Genomic DNA, 20,573 nt, shown 5'->3' with positions numbered 1-20,573 from the left:
TTTTCTTTTCATAAAGTCAAAGTTTCACAATCTGATACTTACATTATCAGATGGCTCTGTCTCAGGCTGTATATTCTGAGAATTTAGATTGCTGACTGACTCGTGAAGCTGCAGCAGTTTAAGTTTATTTGTACAGAACTGTAGCAGCCCTTCATCAATATAGTCCATCTCTAGACAGAGTGACAGACAGGAAAATAATGCCCGTTAGTCTCAATGAATGTGGTCAATGAATTGCACATTTGAGCTGTTAAAGCTTTCTGCGGCTTCATTAAACAGGCTGCTAAGTAGGGTATTTTCAGTGTACAACAGCCGGCAAGAGGATACCATTTCATCAAGTTAAATCCTGGATAGGTTTTGTCAGTAGGCAAGTTAAGTGTCAACTTCTCGTTAAACAGGCAGTTGAAATCAAATCCAAACGAAACAAAAAGCAACATTTGAAAGCTCGTAACAAGAAGTATCTAAGGAAGATGTTTCTATGAATTCTCCAGCTTACAATGCTAATCCGCCAAATGAATTTCCTACAAAGCTGTCTCCTGATCATGCCTACTTTATTTATTTCCACAGTTGCCATCGCAACAATTGATTTGCCTCCTAGTGTTGAAAAATGAACATTCAATCCACAATCATTAAGAGTCCTCAAGACATTTATTTGAAAATTTTAATATTTTGACTGTACCTTTTCCTACTGAAGCTATGCAGGTCTTTCAAACAAAAAGTATGGGTTTACTTTCATAAATATCATTAATTATGTATTTTATACAGATGGAACCAAATCACGTTCCTTGGGCTGCCTTGCAGTCTTTATCTGCTTTAGGATCTTATCTAAAAAGCGTAGCAGTTTGCCAGAATTCCCTGGTGGAATGTCTAGCCGGCGAAACTGTCCTTTCTGCTGAAACCTTGGTCTCTCTCTTCAATCAGATGACTGATATAGTCACTCTGGATACCTTCCCTCCCTCTATTACTAGTTCAAAAGACCTTGATATGAAAAAATATCAATAGCAAGACTGGAGGCGGAATACCATAAAGATGATTACAGCTCCTCCTCAATGCAGGTTAAAGGAAGGATGAAACCACACAGAACATTATAATGGATCTTAAAATGAATTTATCTGACATAAGCTTCAAAGGAAGAATACAAGCAAATCTCCAGTGATACACTTATGAAAATATTTGATACAATTATTCATTTTAAACAACACATATGTTTCCAGTGAGCAATTCCCATTTTTGAATGATGTCAAAACAATCCCTGAAGGGGAGAGAATTATTTGATTCTGAAATGTTTCTGTCATATACTACTGCATTCCCTTGTTCCCCTAAAGGAGGATCTCAAAATGCTACAGTATAGTCCAGGAGAGGGTAATCAATTTTCCCAAAGGGCCAATGACAAACTGGGACTGTTGTGGAGGTCTGCGGCTGCCGCCATCCCACGCCAACACTCTGCCAATGCCTGCTCTTCTCCCCTAATGCCACCCCATCCCCAATGCTCTGTTCCCGATGCCAACATCCACCTGCCAACATCAATGCTGCAGACCACACAGAGCTAACCAAAGAGCTGGATGTGGCCCATGGCCATAAAATGTCCAGGTATGGTATAGTTCCTTAGAGAATTATACTTGTTTCTTTCGAATGAAACTGAATTACCTACCCGCTAACACCAGAAACAAGTCCCGCAATATTATCAATGACTATCATATTCTTTCAAGGGAGCATAATTGAATCCTTATTCTGTGTATCTTTTTGTAACATAACAGGTAGTCAGAAAATAAATATTCACTTACCCTGATTTTTAAAGGTGTCCATCAATGTTTGTGTGATGTTCATCAGAAAAGATAACGGCAAATGCTCATTTGCCAGGATGCTTTCTAAAGCCTATCAATAGTAAAATATAATACAGACTTTCAAAGTTCATGCTACTATTTTTAAAAATAAAACCTAGTAATAGTTTACATACTGGCATAAATCACTTGTTTCTATATTGCTTAACTATAATATCATTTGAGCTGGAAACTTTGCTGCCCCTAAAGTAGACCGTAGGATATATGGAGCTATAAAGAGAAAAATATGAAATGCCAATGAAATGAGTCTTTTGTTTATGATCGGTATTATTACAAAAATGGTCATACTTTACAAACTAGATATATGCACTGGGTAAACACAGAAACCGTGTTGTAAGTAAATCCAGTTTGGAATTATTTTTAAATAATTTTATGTCATGCAGTCCTCCTTCCGGCAGCACATGCACAGTAGCTGCTGAGAGCTGAAATCAAATCTATAACAAGGAGGAGAGAAAATCAAGACCCACCACCATCAAACCTACACAGTGACAGAAAAGAGAGCAACTCCCTTTCTTATATTCTCTTTTCCAATTTAAATAATTACAATATGTGTACAGTATTCTGCCTTTCCTCCAGTAAGTATTGTCCTTCCTGTCAGCACCGAGGGCAAAAATTAGAAGTTAAAATCTCCTAGAAAAACATTCTAACCACCAATATAAAAATGAAGTTCAAAAAGATTTTTTAACAGAGTTAACAACCATTAATTTGCAGATATAACGCAGATTAATCTGCCACATAATGTATTTCCTAATTACCTGTTTCTTACTAGAAGGATATTTAACATCTAGTATTAATTCCTTTACTTCAACCTCAACTGTATCTGGAAAGAAAGATAACAAATATAATTTCAAAAAAACATTGAGGCAAGAGGTTCTATATTCAAATTCTTCCTCTCGTAAATGACAAGGAACAGAATCTTATTTGCTTAAGGCCAAATACTTCAGACAGCTACTTCTGACTGATATAAACTTAAAATCCCTGGGTTTTCTGCTGTGTCACAGGACATCGCAATGATCGTCATCTGTTTGCACTGCAGACAAGTCAGGATTTGCTCCAATCCGGTTAACACCAAGTAAAATAGTCTGTGTTTCTTCTAATCCTCTTATCTCAAGTGGTTGGTCGAAATGTGTTTCTCCAGTATCCTGACTGCTTTGAGAAGTTAGCTTCCTCATTTTAACAACAACCCCCAGGACGGTTAATGTGTTTCCCTAAAAATAAGACTGGATCTCATTTTCTTTCGACTTCCAAAATAAGCATTTGGCCTTTGGGGAAGTCATATTATTTTTGAAGTGCAGGACACTGCAAGTGTGGTCACCTCATGGTTGCTGCTGTGTTGCAATATTTTCAGGGAGGACTTATTTTGGGGGGGGAGGGCTTATTTTTAGCACATGCCCTCAAAAGCCCGATTGGGCTTATTATCCGGGGAGGTCTTATTTTCAGGGAAACAGGGTAATTACACTGAAGCCATTGAACTGTGATCACAACTACTACAAAGACTGGCACAGAAAAGTAAGAAAATAGAGTAAGGCAAGTGAACTCTTGAGAAAGAAATTCACTGAAAACTGATGCTTCAATGCACCATTCATACTTCCATAATGTAGACTTATATTATTATTATATTAGGTTTTTTTATCCCATCTTTATTACTTTATGAGTAACTCAAGGCAGTGAACATATGTAATACAGGGAGTCCTTGACTTAAGACCACAACTGAGTCCAAAATTTCCATTACTAAGCAAGACAGTTAAATGAGTTTTGGGCCATTTAATGAACTTTCTTGCCACAGTTAAATGAATCACTGCATTTGTTAAGTTAGTAGCATGGCTGTTATGTGAATTTGGCTTCCCGGTTGACTTTGCTTGTCAGAAGGTCATAAAAAGTGATCACATGACCCTAGGACACAGCAACTGCCATAAAGACACACCAGCCGCCAAGTATCCCAATTTTGATTATGTGAACCCACATAAACACAAACATTCTACATGGTAACAAATACATTTAAAGCAGTCTATCAAATAACCTATGACTTGATTTTCCTCTGTTGCTTTGCCAAAGCAATGTTGAACTAAGTGCAATTTGAGAAATATTGTAATTTGAAAGATTTAGTACTTAAACATTTCCTAATCATATTGGGAGGTTATACATTTTATCGTGCCATTCTAAAGTGACAGTTATCAAAACTGAGCTCCTCATGCAGGCTGCAATTCTATTTATATGCTGGCTACCACAAAATTAGGCCCAATTGCACAAGGTATTGGTGTTTATACTTTTTGCACAGGAGGCACGGCATTGCATTAAACTACACAACACTAAATGAGGTTCAATCACCTTAAATAAAACTGTAGTCTCATCATATTCATGACTTTTAAAAAGACACCAGTGTTATGATCTTGAATAGGAACAAAGACAAAACCTACCCAAATTTAATGTTTTAGCTTTCAGCAAGGCCGCCAATTTCTTCAATAGATGCATATCCTTTGCTCGCTCACTCTTCTTGTCACTGGAAAATATTAAAAATATATACAATTATTTGTCTGCAACTGTGGTGGAAAAATAATAATTTGCCATTGCACTGATTCCTCTGTCAACTTTACTGAACAGGTCAGGCCATGGTTATGAAATATCAAAAACATTTTGTCAGGCTGTCCCCACTTCCTTAGGAAGAAATGGATGCATAAGAGGCAGCTGTGAGTTCACATTGTTGTGGATATAATAACGATTTGATACGTAGATGGAATCCAGTCTCAATATCTGACTATGTGATGAACCATAGCCATTTATTAAACTTATGTGTCTGCACGACTTTCAATACATCTGGGCAGCTTGCCAAAATCAAAGAAATTACATAAAATTAATAAAAGATAAAAATAAAACATGGCAAGCAGTGTGAAGCAAGGGGGGGCTTACTCTCCCTCACCAAAGGCTGGTGATGATAACGGGCCACCCCGATCTTGGGGGGGGCACCTCATTCCAGAGGTCTGAAAAAGGGGAGTACACCCCCTTCAAATAACCAATTAAAAAGAAATTGTCATCTGATAACCTCCCTCACCATAGTGCTCGCCAACAGGACTAGGCTCACCCTGTGTTCAGAGAAAGCTATACCACTTTTCATTAGATAAGCACTACTTAATACAAATGCTTATTTCAAGAAATATGATGAGCCAAAAGGTATAAAAGCAAGATGGTGAGAATTCTATACTGTTGTTTTAGTAATGAAATAATAGTAATACTATTACAAGGGGGGAAATCTGGCTTTTCAGAATGTGCTGTTCTTGTAAGTGAATTTGCTAGAAAAAAAAAATCCTAGTATCTCCCACAACTGGAAATTGAGTATGTTACAATAACCAATATCTGCACATTCTTAAAAAAAACTTTATAATTCATCTCATAATATTGACTTATTTTTATTATTCAACGTAAAACTCAAGAAGTCTTACCTCAGGGCTAAATGGAAAGGTACGTGAACTGTTTTTAGTGTTCCTGATACTGGATCAACAAGGCAGATCTGATAAGTCTGAGGCTGCCAACCCTGACTTGTTACGCTGTTCAACCCCATTATTTTATAGCCAGGATACAGCAGTCTAAAAATGGGTTTGATAAATGTAATAAAAAACATGATGATCAACATATATTTTTGTACAAAACCATAGGCTCTAAAATATCAATATTTCAAACTCATAAATAAATAAAGTGCACGCATCTCATATTATATAGGACAATTCCTGGGTAAATGCAGTTTGTCAATTTGCTTGCAGATTTAAAAGTATTATCTCACATCTTTAATTTTTCTGCGCTTGTATGTGCATGCATAAAGCATATAGCTAGCAAATAAGAGCCCTGAATGAAAACATTTTGATGAGCTTAATTTCAATTATTTTTCTGGAGACTATTCCGTCTTACATTTTAAAATCTCCTCTATTACCAAAAATGTCTTACCTGCAGTGTTTTCCTACGTTGAAGGCTCCAACCCTTGGACCTTGTTGGGTACTCCATACTTCCAAAATTCCTCTCCGAGGAGCATAAATCACAAGGAACTGAGCCACTCTGCTTGGTCCTTGAGGGGTATTAGGTGGAGAAAAGTCTGTCTTTATAGATTCCCTTTCATGTAGGTCTTCTGCAATCTGAATCCAACCAACCTGTGCATCACGATAGCCTGTGCATGAAGGATAAATGGGTTAAGATGCTAGATATATTTGTGTATAATGGCTAGTTACCTTGCTGGACTAAGAGTGAGGAGATGCAGATTTTAATCCTCCTTTGGACATGGAACACAGAGTGGTGACTTTAGACCAGTCTCTCTTAGACTCTAGACTGTGAAGTTAAAAAAACAACTGGACCACTGTAGTAAATTACAATCTATAGTCTGCAAATGGAGTAGTCTTTATCCTGAATGGACTGATTCAGGCTAGTAATAATCGTATCTGTGTATAAACAAAATATATGAGAATTCAATACTACACCGCAATGTTACTATTCCAGAGCTCATCTTTACACTTCACAGTCCTTTGTAAATCTGAATATCTGATATTTTAAACACCAACATTCACTATTTTAAAATTCACACTTAAAACTGAAATAAAAATTATCTCTCAAGTGGATAAGTGACCATTATTTACCCCCTCCAACTTATTAAAAGATGCTTAAAAGATACCTTTCCACATGCGAACAGAAAGACCTCTTGCAACATCCAATAGAAGAATCCTTCCAAAATCATCAGTAATTGCTGCTAAAGAATTACAAGGTGACAAACATATCCTTTCTCCATGTCGACGAGAATCTGGGATTCCAAACCTACAGTCAAATAAAAGCAAATCTAGAAAACAATCTCTAAATTTGGCTCCCCAATTACTAAATAAAGTAATACATTTTACAAAATCAATAAATATATGGTAGTGTATTATTTTCATTCATTCTGGACTAAATTTTGTAGAAAATTACTTTTCTTCAACCAAGGTACATTGCATTACATTCAATCCAATACAAACAATTATTTCGTATTTCAAAATACGAAAGTTCTTTCAAAGTACAAAAGTTTTAACAATATTACTGTTTCATAATGATTAGCAGTAAACTAAAATTTCAGGAATCCTTAACAATTATAGAAAAGCTCTAATTTAGAAAATTTACGGCATTTCACATGCCACAAAATGAAAGAGTTCATGGAACTGTTAATATTGGGTCATTAATAAAACACAATTTGGTGCCTTAATTTTACTATTTCATGAACGTTTGTGGCATCGCACCTAAAACAGTTATGAAGTACAAAATGCTATGTGTCTTTTGTGTTGCTTCTGTTGATAGTTCTGCTGTGAAATATCTCAACTACCTTGTGAGGGGAAATTTCGCCCTGAGCTAATGAGGTCTTAGACCGACGACTTTCCCAAACAGCATATCTTCAAGAAAGCGAAAATAAAAACCCGAGAACATGTTCTAATGAAAACAAACTTTTAATGTAAAAAAAGAGAAAGAAATAAGAAAATAAACAAATCCATCTAATTGTTACATTTTGGCAAGAGCAGTTTGTCGCCCACCTTCTTGGCAGACGAACAGAAGATCAAAAGGAAAGAAGTCTCTGGAATGTGTGTGAGCAGGCTCAGTACATCACTTGCTGATAAGGCCTATGACCTGCCTATGACCTGCGCAGTAAGTCTTCAGCTCGGCTAGCAAACAATTAACGCAGTGACATACCTAACCTAAAGAGGGCCCAGCTGGTTTATATTCTGGTGGAGAAACACCTTGGAATTTCAGGGCTGTTGGCTAACCTGGGAAATCAGGGCAACCATTTATGGGCAGTGTTATCTTTCCAAGTCAAATTTTAGACTTATAGAAATTTGGAGCTTTGGGTAAGAATTTCAAGACAATCTAATAGGGGCAGGTGCAAAACATACAAAATAAACAATACATAAATTTCTGTTGAACTATAAGAAAAGAAACTTCCTTTTTTTTTGCTTTTTTAAAAGACATTATGAACTGCAATCCTAATTAATGATTAAGCCTTTGAGAACCCAATGTAGTTTACTGAAAACCATCCTTTAGCATAATGTTTATTTCTGAGTCCAGGGAGGGTTTTTTTTTTTTTTTTTGTTACCGCACTTATCCAGAGCTCACAATTCTTCCACAAAAATTTAATTTTTGTTACACTAAGATTTAACTGCCATTCCAATAAAATTGCAACAATATAAGAATCCCATATACTCCCAGAGTAAAGAGCAAAATGCTAGCTTCAGTCAATCTAGTTCTACCTAGGAAGAATCTCTCCAAGATAAAACAGCTGCAGCTGGAGGAAAATAGAAACATTTTTATTGTGCACTAAACTGCTTGGATGAAATATATGTAGTCTGCATATATCTCGTTCATATACGGTTATGGCTCAAGCATCCTCAGGGAATAATGGCAACACTGGTAATGAGATTATCTCATAATCTCTCTGGGAAAAGTAGCTTAAAAGACTTGCCTCACAGGTAAAGGAGTTGCCGGTTCAACCTTGGGTTTCTGCTTTTGCACAGGATCTTCTTCCTGTTTGTTTTTCCAGCCAAGCCAGCCACTTCAATGCAAAGATTAAAATTTCAATACTTCAGTTTAAAGGAAATACACAAAAGGAGTAAATTGACTGCACCTTCCATCTATTATACATTACCTAGCAGCATTAAAGAATGCAGATGTCAGCTTACTTGCAACGGTGAAAGCAACATGAGACAATAATGGCTGTGAACTGCCCTAAAGAGAAAATAAAAATGCTGTTGTTTATAAATAGTGAAAAATAATTGACTCCTTTTTATTAACCTTTGTTCTGAGAACCTTGTTTACAGAAATAAAACTGTCTGTAAGGTATAACTAACTTTCATCCTGCATCATCTGCTAAATTATATCGTTTCAGAATAAGAAATTAACCTTTGTTTGCATTTTTCGATAATGTTCTAGCAATACAGAAAAAGGTTTGAGAGCATCGAGTTTTGCAGGCTTAAAAATGTATCATTTTTGTCAAAAGTATATGGTGACAATGTTGTAATCTTATTTTATTTACAAATTATTATTCATTTAACAGGAAAGAATTGTACCGAGTAACATATAGTGATTGTTACAGAATATAAACTCATATTATCAACTATTAACAATTCCCTATATATAATAATCATACTGTGTAAGAGAATTATACAGAATAGGAAAAAAGGAGCCCCAAATAGCATTATTGAATAATATGCTCAATATTTATACAATTCCCTAGCATAAAAATCTTAAATGTTAACATAAGTGACCAGAGATGGAAGAGATAATAGGGGTAGAAGTATACATTTCTGCAAAAAATAAGAGAAGACCATAGGAAGATCCATGAATTATGATGTGCCATAGTAGCATTCGCTTTGAGGCCCATCAACCACATATTAAACAGTGTTTTAGAAAGTCAGATATTAATTGGCAGAATATACCCCGAGCCCCAGAATTTATTTTAATAGGGATTGCTTTCTTTCTTAAAGTAAGGACTTTTACACAAATCTATGCAAAGTTCAGTTCTAGAAGTGGTGATAAACTATAGATAGTTCTTGAGTTATGACAGCAATTGGGATTGCCATCACTAAGCAATGTGATTGTAAAGTGTGATATCAAGTGACTGCATTGCTAGCACTAACTTGAGACGTGGATTGTTAAACACAAAGTAGAGGGAGTTCTAAGTAAGAAGCGGGGAGGAGGGTGCTTCAGGGAACTGGGGGAGGCCCAGGGAGGTTCAGCATAGTGTGGGGTAGAGGGAGAAGAAGGAGCGGGAAATATGCATATGAACATAGGAAGACACAAGGTGCATGCATGTGTTTGTGCAAACATAGGGAGGCTGAGGAAAGACAAGCACTGATGGATGTGTTCCTGTGTGTAAGGGCAGAGAAGCCCAAGAAAGGCACAGTGAATGTGAGTAAAGAAAACTTACTGGAATGACTTGTTACCTTCCCTGCTGGATTCTCAATTGATTATGCTTGTGAGAAGCCAACACAGAAGGTCAGTAGCAATCACATAATCACGGATGCTGCAATCGGCGGTTAATTGTGAAAGAATCCTAACCTAGTTCACTACAACAGCCAGAATTTCAAGAACAGTAAATCATTCAGTGCCATAACTTTGAACAATCACTAAATAAATGGTCATAATTCAAGGACTACCTGTAAGCTAATTAAACTGTAGATGACCTAGAGAGGACTCATCAAATCTCAACATAATTTCCTTTCCCATTTAAAAACTTCATTGAAACTAAGACTATTTGTTAAAGTTCAACTTTGAAACCTTAACAGTTGAACTTTCAAAGTTCAACTTTGAAACCTTAACAGCAAACCTTAACAGCAACTTCTTCCTTGCAGTTCTGTTGGAAAGGACAGAGACAGTACATTCCCAAACTTTACGCTTCAGATTGAGCATAATATTTCAAATGTAGTCAATGCCATCCACCAGAAAGAATTTTTATTAATTTATCAAAGATATATCCAGGATGCTTTATGTACTACTGTAGCAGTTGTTAAAAAGACATTACTCTGGTTTCCTTTTTTTCCTTTAAAAAACAGGAATGTGTATTTCCAATTTCCAAGCTAGTGAGGCATAACCATATATTATGGGTACAATATATATTCTACATAAAAATCTTGTAAAAGTTGCTTAGGCAGGAAAATTTACACTAAGCATGAAAGAAGGTTTAAAAAGTTTTTAAAAGTTTCCTAGTTGACACCTGATGACTGCATCCATAGAGTTTTCTTGGCAACTATACAAAAGTTATTTGATATTGCCATCTTCTAGGAAATATTTCTCAATCTATCCTACAGATATGAATTTGCAGACATGCCTCTGAGTGTTATCCAAGCCCAAATCTGACATTAACCAAGATTGAGTAGATACTGCCCCCTGCTGTGGTCCTCTGGGCAAATTTCTTACCTGAGAAATGTGTGTTCAGCACTAGAGCAATGTTCATTAAATTCTACCCTACAGAAATTACTTGGGTTCTTTTCCCTCCAAAAATTAATGCGCAGTTACCTTTGGAGAGGGGGAAGGCACAAGAGAGTTTGGTTTCGGCAATTGTTAAATATGTGGAAGATTGTAATGTGAACTAGGTCACCAAACCAGTAGATCCTGATCGACAATAATATCATTATGCAGGTGAAAGTTTTTTAAATTAAAAAGTAAGCTGCTCTTAGTTTCATTTTCTTGGTCCCTGGTCTAAGACTGTAATAATATCCATATTGTAACAGCACATTAATAATATGCTGCTAATTTCCATTAGCAGCAAAGCAAAAAAGAAAAAAACCATAACAGAGTCAACAAGAAAAGAAGTGGGACTTTTATCCAGGCAAGAGATCTTCAAAGTTGGCAACTTTAAGATTTGTGGACTTCAACTCCCCGAATTCTGGGAGTTGAAGTCCACAAGTCTTAAAATTGCCAAGTTCGGGGATCCCTGATCCAGCCCATTGCATTTTACACCAACTGACTGAGGAAGTTCTGTACCTCAAGGGCATAGAAGAATCCAGTGAAAGGATTAGACCCCACAGTAATATACTGAGACATAGCAGGAGGATTGTTCTTTATAGCTGCATTAAATCCGCCAATAGTGGAAGCAGTCTTCATCTGATCAAAAGGTGATACATTCATGATACCTATATGAGATAATGAAAATAAAGCTCTAAAAAGAATTTTCTCAAATCCTCATATCTGTTCTGGAATTGATCCAAATACCGTATGTTCACTATTTTAAGGATTCCTAACCTATACACAGCTCTGCCTCCTAACCACACTCCTATCAATCATTATTATGGGAGAAGTCCCAAGGAGAAGAACTGGGCCTTCAGCCAGTATCAACCTCCATGCTTTGACTTCAATTTTAGGCATCCCTGTTTCTAGTCTGATAAGTGTATTCTGGGAGCTGCTGGTATAGATCTTAGAAATGTAGTTTGGGGCACATCAGCACTTCCACCTGGCTTCATACAGTACCTGGGCTAAGGTTTTAGCTCAAAACAGTTTCAAAGCAGGCAGTATTAATTCATCTCCTTTGGTAAAATAGAATTATTTGATGGCATTTGTAGATCTTAATACTGTCTCAGAGACGTCTATCTGCAGATTATCAGTCCTTGCTTTAAACTCTCTCCAGTACAATATGCATGATTTAAAAAAAAAAAGTAATTCATGGTGAATAAGGATAACAATTCAGTAAGGATGATCAATGTAATACTTACCAACACTAACATGATCAACAATAGTATCCACATCCTGCAAACCCCACTTCTTATAGGCTAGTGGAGGTGGCTGAACATTTTCATTGCCTGCAGCTGTAGCTGGCCAATTGATTAGACATAAATTAGAAAGAATAGTTATTTTTAAAATGTTTAACATGGATTAGTCAACCCATAATGTATTACAAAAATATTTTTAGTTATAAAGTACAGAATAAATTGCACTGTTTATATTACGGGTGCTCAGTTTGTTGTATAGGTAATCTTTGGGTTACAATGGCAATTGGAACCAGGAATTTCATTGCTAAGCGACATAGTCGCAAAGCACCAAATCATGTGACTACACTGCTTAACTACGGCAATTCCAGAAATCCTGGTTGCCATTATTAAACAAGGACCACGTGAGTCCCTACATGACGACTTCAAATGATCTCAATTTCCGACTTCCTGGTGGCTCCCCCCTTGTGGGAAGCTGGCAGGGAACGTCACAATGACCAGGGGGACACTGCTATGACATGATCACAAGCCAAGTACCAGGTATCTGGATTCCAATGATATGACCATGGAGACACTATGATTGCTGGAATTCTGAGGACCCATCATAATTCCCCTCATTTAGTGTCACTGAATTGACAAATGATAGTAACCCAAGAATTACCTGTAGTTAAAGGCTCTGGCCTAGAAACTGGGAGGGCACAAGCTTTAATCCATATAAATGCCATTTATAATCCATATAAATGTCACTCTCTCAGCCCTAGGTAGAAAGCAATGGCAAACCACTTCCGAAAAATGTTGCTAAGAAAACTTGCCCCTGGAATCACCAGGAATCAAGACTGACTTGAAAGCATAAGAAACCTATATTAAAAAAAGAAAAACTACTAAAACTGAAACCCTACATGTAACTTGCTTATGAGTACAGTAAGTCCTACCAAGCTCAACAGACTTACTTCCATGTCAACATACATACAACTCTAGCACACTAAAGGAGTAATCAAAATTAAAATCCAACTCCAACATTTAGTTGATAGTCTTTAGAAAACCACAGGAGTTTTGCAAGGATGTAGGTTGCTACCATAATAGTTCGCTTATACATTATATATGTATTGGTGTGTTTATTTTTTCCCCCTGCAAAGTATCTAGATATACTGCATGTGAAAATTATTAAGCCCTCTTACTTTTTTAGAAAATGCAGCAATTAATAAGGAATTTATCTAGTTCACACCGGCACACTCTTCAGGTACTAACATACAAAAAGTGTGAATTTAAAAAATAAATATCCAATCTTGCAAGATTTGGAAGAATTCATTCCTGGTACCTGGCACAATCATAAACCAATATGTGAAAAACTTATAAAGTAAAAAATCTTCTGAAATTTCACACAAGAACACTGAAACCTTATGAGAACACGCATACACCCTATATTAAATCAAGCTTGTATTAAACTTAGGGGTTTTATAGCACTAAGGGTTTCACAAGCAGTACATTGCTATGCCCTGAACAAACTGTATGATTGAAAAGTAAAACCATGTCCTTTTACAGCAAATATTGCTAAGAAAGAAACTATTTTAATAAGGCTGAACATACCCCTGGCTACTTGATTTCGACAAGCCCGGAGAGACTGAAATAAGCTAAAACCGTCAATTGTCACAATTGCTGAAGGATATAGGATGCTCAGTTCCTCATTCTAAATAAAAAGAAAGATACTAATCACTTTGAGACAAAAAAATATATATGCAAGTATTATGTATGCTATCCTGTTTACTATTTCTACAGAAATACTAAGTCCCCTCCCAGAGAGTCTATGGACATTGCTGCAGCAGCACTAATATCTGACTCTAGCTATTGCTAGAGCACAAATAGCTGCTGGAATTAATATACCATATTTTTCGGAGTATAAGACACACCTTTCTCCCTCAAAAAAGAGGCTGAAAATCTGGGTGCGTCTTATACACTGAGTACAGCATTTTTTGCCTCCTGAAACCCCGCCCCCTTCCCCAAAATGGCCGTGCGTAGCTTGTAGGAGGCTTTCAGAGAGCTCCTGGGGGCTGGGGAGGGCAGAAGTGAACAAAAAATGCCCCATTTTTTGCTCAATTTTGTCTCTCCCAGCCCCCAGGAGCACTCTATAAGCTTCCTAAACACTATCCATGCCCTTTTGGGGGGGGGGGGGAAACGGGCCCGTTTTTGGAAGGTTTGCAGAGTGCAAAAACGTTTTTTTTTAATTTGCCTCTTCAAAACCTTGGTGCGTCTTATACTCCGAAAAATACAGTAAATTTTATACAGCACAATTCTCAAATATTTTAGTGAGGCATAGAATATAAGGTATCACTGATGCTGTCCTTAGCTCAGCAAGCAAATAGTCAATGTACTATTGTATATCTCTAGTGTCCACATATTCCAATGAAACACAGTACAAGAGACAAAATGAGAACCTGTGTATTTAAGGACTACCCAGCCTGAGTTTAACCCACAGAATGGGCTTCCAATGCTGAACTATGACTTATATTTGAAAATATAAGCATACCTAGCCATACATATTTTTAAAGCAAGCTTGACTTCAGAAATATTTACAGAGGAGAGAACAGTTAGTTTTGTTACAATTTCAGTACTTTGTGTATCTATTTTAATACCTGTTCTGTTACTCCAGGATGGCGAGGAATCTCATAAGTTCTACATTTCAGCTGCAGAACAGGATCTTCATTTAAAAGCTGTGCCAGAAGTAATACTCCACTCTTTTAAAAAAAATGAAAACATAGCAACATGCACATTAATAATTTTATAGGAAGAAAATTCAAAATATTTTCTGCTCCCATTCAGTAAATTAAATATTAATACATCTACATCAAACCCTGTATATGTTTTACAATTGTTTTAGATTTTTATTTGTATGTGTTTTCTTTTGAGCAAGTGGTTGTTATTTTTAATTATTTGTGTCATCCATAGACATGTAGAGCCTTGATGTGCAGCTCTATAAATTGAATGAATAAATGAATATTGTTTTGAAGGGTGCAGATTGTTCCATTTTGTTTTTTATGTTTCTCACCTCCTTTATGAAACTGAATAGTTATATATTTATGCCTGCTATCAAGATACAATTTGTTTCTTTATTCGATCAATAACCAGCACCATAAAATAATAAACCAAAATGAACAATAACAATTAGTATCGACAGGAAATAGCTGCAGTTATATATTGGCAACTATAAAATAAATCAAATTTGGTATACTCTCAAAGAAGCAATGCAAAATGAGAAGATGTGGTGCAACCTGACCCATAGAATCGCCAGGAGTTGGACATGACTGAGTGGATAACGTCATCATCATTTACCTAGCACTAATAAATCTAATATAACTATACACTAAAAAAATATGCCCTCCAACTGTGAAGATACATCTTTCCATGGTCTTGCATGACTGCTCTCCGCAGATTGTGCATGATTCCAGCTAAAGGCACATTTGGTTTCGGGAGTTTCCAACAAGTGCGATGGGCATATCCTGGTACTCTGAATGACATTTTGCCCTTTAACAGTGAGTCAATGTACACCCTAAATTGGCTTGTTTTTCAAGACTCATTCTCCAAGAAACAATCTTGAAGAAGTACAGCTAAAAACAAAGCCTTTCCATTACAGAATTAACTACCAAGGCCTGACAGCACAGAATATACTCTCTACCCCTACAGTGCTCAAGCCATGGCCTAGCTCTTGGGGAGGACTAATGAGATCATGATGAGTTGGCAACATTTTCTTGGTGTAAGAGCTCATATAGTAGAGCAACAAAGATGATTAGGGGACTGGAGACTAAAACATATGAAAAACGGTTGCAGGAACTGGGTATATTTAGCTTAAGAGAAAGAAGGACTAGGGGAGACATGATAGCAGTGTTCCAATATCTCAGAGGTTGCCACAAAGAAGAGGGAGTCAAACTATTCCCCAAGGCACCTGAGGGTAGAACAAGAAGCAATGGGTGGAAACTAATCAAGGAGAGAAGCAACTTAGAACTGAGGGGAAATTTCCTGACAGTTAGAACAATTAATCAGTGGAACAGCTTGCCTCCAGAAGCTGTGAATGCCCCAACACTGGAAGTCTTTAAGAAGATGTTGGACAGCCATTTGTCTGAAACGGTATAGGGTTTCCTGCCTAGGCAGGGGGTTGGACTAGAAGACCTCCAAGGTCCCTTCCAACTCTACTATTGTATTGTATTGTATTGTATTGTATTGTATTGTATTGTATTGTATTGTATTGTAAGCTCTTAATTGGGTCAGGAGTAAGGTTCTCCAGATTTCCAAGGGAAGATTATTCCAGACAGAGTCTGACAAGTGAAAAATACTAATTCCAATCTTCCTCCTGCTTCCTGACCTTTTAAATCTCTTCAGTAGATGTGGACCAGAGCTGTAAATTATATTTGATGCAGGTTATCTTGCAGTTAAGCGGTCACCTAGCAACATTATGCCAGAGGCAACTCTACGTGGCTTACATTATTTTATAGGTTAAAACTAGCACTTTCAATTCTGCTAAAAACCCTACGGGCGGCAGCCATTACACAGAAGAGCTCAATGCCCCACAAGATTATATGCATGTGGCAGTTCTCACCTACCACAAGGCTGGCTGTTGTATTTTGCAATACCCATGGAATTTCCAAAGGCAGCCTCATGTAGAATGCAATACAATAAACTCTAAAGGTGACAATAGCAAGCCACCCAGGAAATAGCTGATGTACCTCAGTATAGAACCGGACATAGCCAGAGGTGAATCCTACAACAATGCAGGTCCAGTCAGGGCGGCCTGTGGAGCTCCTGTCTCATATAAAGAACATGGAATAAATTTTATCAAAACTTATTCTCATATAATGCATGCTTCAGACTTAATAAGATAATTTAACTGTTAAGAAAAGTTTGCACTTACCTCTTTTGACTTGCAAGGGGGATACACAATGCACTGGTTACATATTCACTAGAAGTATAAAGTATAAAGATATTAATTTCTTCAAGAATATTTCCCCACCTAAGACATAAAAAATTTTCTGAAGTTTTAAAGAGAATATATATATATATATATATATTTAAGCTGCTGCCCAACTACCTGTGACCCAGTTAGTGGGAAAGTGGTCTCCAGGGAAATGTGACCCACAGGAACTAAAAAGAATACCTTTAAAAATCTGAATTATAAACGTTTATACACAGACCAGCATTCTTATCTATTCAGTCTTGGCTGCTCCATTATGATGTGTTTGGTATATACAGTATGCTTTTTAAATCCAGAAGCAGATTAGATTTACAATTTTTCAACATGCCAAATTTGTACAACAGAATGTGCAAAACCATATGCACATCTTTGGCTGCATGAAAAAGAACTCCAGAGAAGATGTAGGTTCAAAGAAATAGAAACATACAGTACTTTATTTTTAACAATGCTAAATCAATTGTCCCTTTTTCAATAAGGCGTGTAAATGGGCAAAATGGTGTATTAACCATAAAAAAAACTTATCACAGATAGTATGAAATGTTTAAAAAAGAAATAGTAATATGATCTGATAACAAATGCTGAAGGGGCACACTGAACAGAGAAGTGCAATTGCACTCCCCGATTGAGGGCAGGAATTGAAACCTTTCTACCATCAGCCAGTCTAGGCAACCTCTGCAGCCCAACCCAACAGATCCATCACTGTGGCTCAGCATAATCAGATCCTCCCATTATTCCTTCAGGAATACAGTACAGGGTCCACTTCACTTATGGCCTACTATCCCTGAGGAAGAGGGACGAGGTACAAAACTGATGCAGCTGGTGATTCTACGGGATTTTTTTCTTTTCATGGGAGTAAGGCAAGATATAGAGAGTAAGACCTGGATGATATATACCTCTACCCTGTTAAAGAAGGCCATGTGGAGGACTACATGCAATTGGAGTCCACCTTCCCTCTTTTTTTATTACTATTATTATGGTTCATCACATAGTCACCCAGATTACTTAGACTGGATTTGGCATTTTTGTCTGCCTATTGAGTCCTTCCGAAGGATCTCCGATAGGCAGAAATGGACATTTGATGGCATTACAGATATTGTTGCAGGATGTAATCTGTCCCAGTAAACAACTTGCAGCCTCCTAATTTTTTTTATAAGACTTCACAACTCTGATTGTTGTACTACCCGAACCAGCTGCATAGTTTCTCAGTATTTGAGACAGGAAACAGTAAAAAAATAAAAACACACTCTCAATTTAAGTGAAATTTGTTGTTGCCCACTCTTATCATCACTCTCTATGGACCTAGGGCCTGTGGTGGGTACGCCCCGGTATGGGCGTACCGGAGCCTGCCCAGAGCACCGGGTACCGTTCCTGTACGGTGCTCCGGAGGCCGCCCCCCCGCACTCCTTACCTGTCTTTAAAGTCTTCGGCGCTTCTGTGCACGCGCATACAACATCTGCGTGACGCTCTGCTGAGCAGCTGGAGCGTCACGAAGGCTCACGGAGGCGTCGCTGGACAGTACAACGCATGCATGCATCCATGTGGACGACGCTGGGCCCATTCCAACCGTACCGGTTGGATGGGATCCAGAACTCACTACTGCCTAGAGCCTTCCCAAAATTTTAAGAACGCCCAGGTAGCAACTATATTATAGATAATGTGGTACTGGAAAAGAGCAAGGTCAAAAGTAGGAGTTCCCAAAACCTTCTCCTTTCCAAGCTTACATTTCTTCAATGCTGCAAGGGCCATTCCAGCCAAGAGAGCCACTCCAGCCAACTGCAAATTGCATTTCTTCTTTCCCTTTTTCATTCTGTTTCCATTTTGCTGAAGAGAAGAGAGAGAGAAACCCCAATGAGGCAACAAAGATTTGCTGTATTTTAATTTCACATAAAATATAAAACTTTTTAAAAACTTTAGAAAAAAAGAAAAAAACTGGATCTATTTTTTTGAATGAACTGAATGAATATTTGAAAGATATTAATGAACTACCTGGAATGGCTATAATAAAAGCTGAAGTAGTTTTAGAAATGAATTTGGTAACTTCATCATACCACTATCCAATTAGGTTCAACCAACATCCTTAAAAAGAACCTTACGTTTAAGTTTTGCATACCTACTTATAAAAACAGTACTCTATTGTCATTCACTTTCTTGAGGTTATTGTCAATGACTAGAGGTAAACTCCAAAAATGAATTAAAAAAGAATGAATTATGAAAAATGCTTAGGTGAATGACAGATTTCTTTTGCAACTTGGTTTGAGATAGATCATCATAAACAGATGACAAGGAAGTAATTACATTAGTTTTCACTAAAATTCAGTCATGAATTAATTTTATATTTAGTATCTTCTATTTTACATTTAAGAAGCTTAATTATGGTACAATTTGATGTGTCTAAGCATCTGGTAAAACGGAAGGTTATTCTCAAGCCAAGTTGCTCTATTATTAAAATATACCACAATAAAATTTAATGCAAGCCTGGTTGATGTAATTTTTATGTAATAAACATCCTTGTGTTTTTCGCCACATTTGGAATCTCCTCTGCCACGAGAGTAGCTTTTCAAGATAAAAGAGGGATCTGTAAAATTGCCTTTCAGTTGAGAATTCAGTGAGTCATCACAATGACTCCATCCAATTTAATTATTTTAATATCACCATTATAGATACAGATAGCCGAGATTTGGGGGGGGGGGGGGACAAAATTAACATAATCTATGAGAAGTGAATCTCTTTCTTCAATTATTTACATTACAAATAACAAGATAATCAATTACCAACTTGTGTAGAAGCCCTATCCACTCTAAATCATGAAAACATATGAAACCAATTTTCATCCAAAGAAAACAAGAGGCACGAAGGTAAAAAAGTCATAGGAACCAACATTTTCAAAGAAAATAAAAGCTACTTGAGAAGCAAACGTCTATTTAATCCTAGCACTGGGGTATATAGGGTTAAAATGGAATTCAAATGTATTAGCAAAACTTGAGTTAAGGGTATTGATTATCATATATATATGTGATTAAAGTATCAAGAAAGGAGGAGGCTTATTATTTGCAATATCACCATACATTTCACAATATACTTAGCACAGATATCAGTTTTCCCCCCCTAAAAGAGTGTGGAAATGTTGGTGCGTCTTATATGCCACATACAGCTATTTTTGGCCTCCCGAAGCCCCACTCCCGCATCCCGTTTTTGTGATTTTTGCCTTTCCCCCACCCCCCAGAAACACTCTGCAGGCTTCAGCAGGGCTGGGGGGAAGCGAAAAATGCCCCCGTTTTGATGACAAATGGGCAAAAAAACAGGGGCGTTTTTGCCTTCCCCCACCCCCAGAAGCACTCTGCAGGCTTCAGCAGGGCTGGGGGAAGGGAAAAATGCCTCCGTTTTTTTGCCCATTTGTCATCAAAACTGGGGCATTTTTGCCTTCCCCAAGCCCTGCTGAAGCTTGCAGAGTGCTCCTGGGGGCTGGGGAGGACAAAAACCTTTTTTCCTGACTTACCACTTTGAAATCTTGGTGTGTCTTATACACCGTTGCGTCTTATAGTCCGAAAAATATGGTAAGTCTGTGAAGCTAGTAGATTGATT

The 20,573-nt window shown here is 37.2% G+C and overlaps 1 protein-coding gene across 3 annotated transcripts in view; it reads right to left on the bottom strand.

Moving 5' to 3' along the window:
• RAB3GAP2 (RAB3 GTPase activating non-catalytic protein subunit 2) overlaps nucleotides 1–20,573 on the bottom strand; it is a 58,745-nt gene that overhangs the window by 23,306 nt on the left and 14,866 nt on the right. For 2 of the 3 annotated variants that reach the window (XM_081945755.1, XM_081945757.1), the window contains exons 4-19: nucleotides 18,713–18,812; nucleotides 16,932–16,979; nucleotides 16,747–16,822; nucleotides 14,662–14,763; nucleotides 13,619–13,718; nucleotides 12,038–12,136; nucleotides 11,313–11,461; nucleotides 8,476–8,555; nucleotides 8,293–8,382; nucleotides 6,490–6,629; nucleotides 5,775–5,991; nucleotides 5,276–5,419; nucleotides 4,256–4,338; nucleotides 2,594–2,658; nucleotides 1,782–1,872; nucleotides 43–170 (exon numbers count right to left, since the gene is read on the bottom strand). In XM_081945755.1, the coding sequence (XP_081801881.1) occupies nucleotides 43–170; nucleotides 1,782–1,872; nucleotides 2,594–2,658; nucleotides 4,256–4,338; nucleotides 5,276–5,419; nucleotides 5,775–5,991; nucleotides 6,490–6,629; nucleotides 8,293–8,382; nucleotides 8,476–8,555; nucleotides 11,313–11,461; nucleotides 12,038–12,136; nucleotides 13,619–13,718; nucleotides 14,662–14,763; nucleotides 16,747–16,822; nucleotides 16,932–16,979; nucleotides 18,713–18,812 (1,712 nt within the window). The remainder of the gene's footprint in view (nucleotides 1–42; nucleotides 171–1,781; nucleotides 1,873–2,593; nucleotides 2,659–4,255; nucleotides 4,339–5,275; nucleotides 5,420–5,774; nucleotides 5,992–6,489; nucleotides 6,630–8,292; nucleotides 8,383–8,475; nucleotides 8,556–11,312; nucleotides 11,462–12,037; nucleotides 12,137–13,618; nucleotides 13,719–14,661; nucleotides 14,764–16,746; nucleotides 16,823–16,931; nucleotides 16,980–18,712; nucleotides 18,813–20,573) is intronic. The other variant, XM_081945756.1, reaches the window with a different exon arrangement.

This window comes from Natrix helvetica (genome assembly GCF_964273705.1).
Source record: "Natrix helvetica genome assembly, chromosome: 2".
Lineage (NCBI taxonomy): Eukaryota > Metazoa > Chordata > Lepidosauria > Squamata > Natricidae > Natrix > Natrix helvetica.
This window is presented reverse-complemented; position numbering and strand designations above follow the sequence as displayed.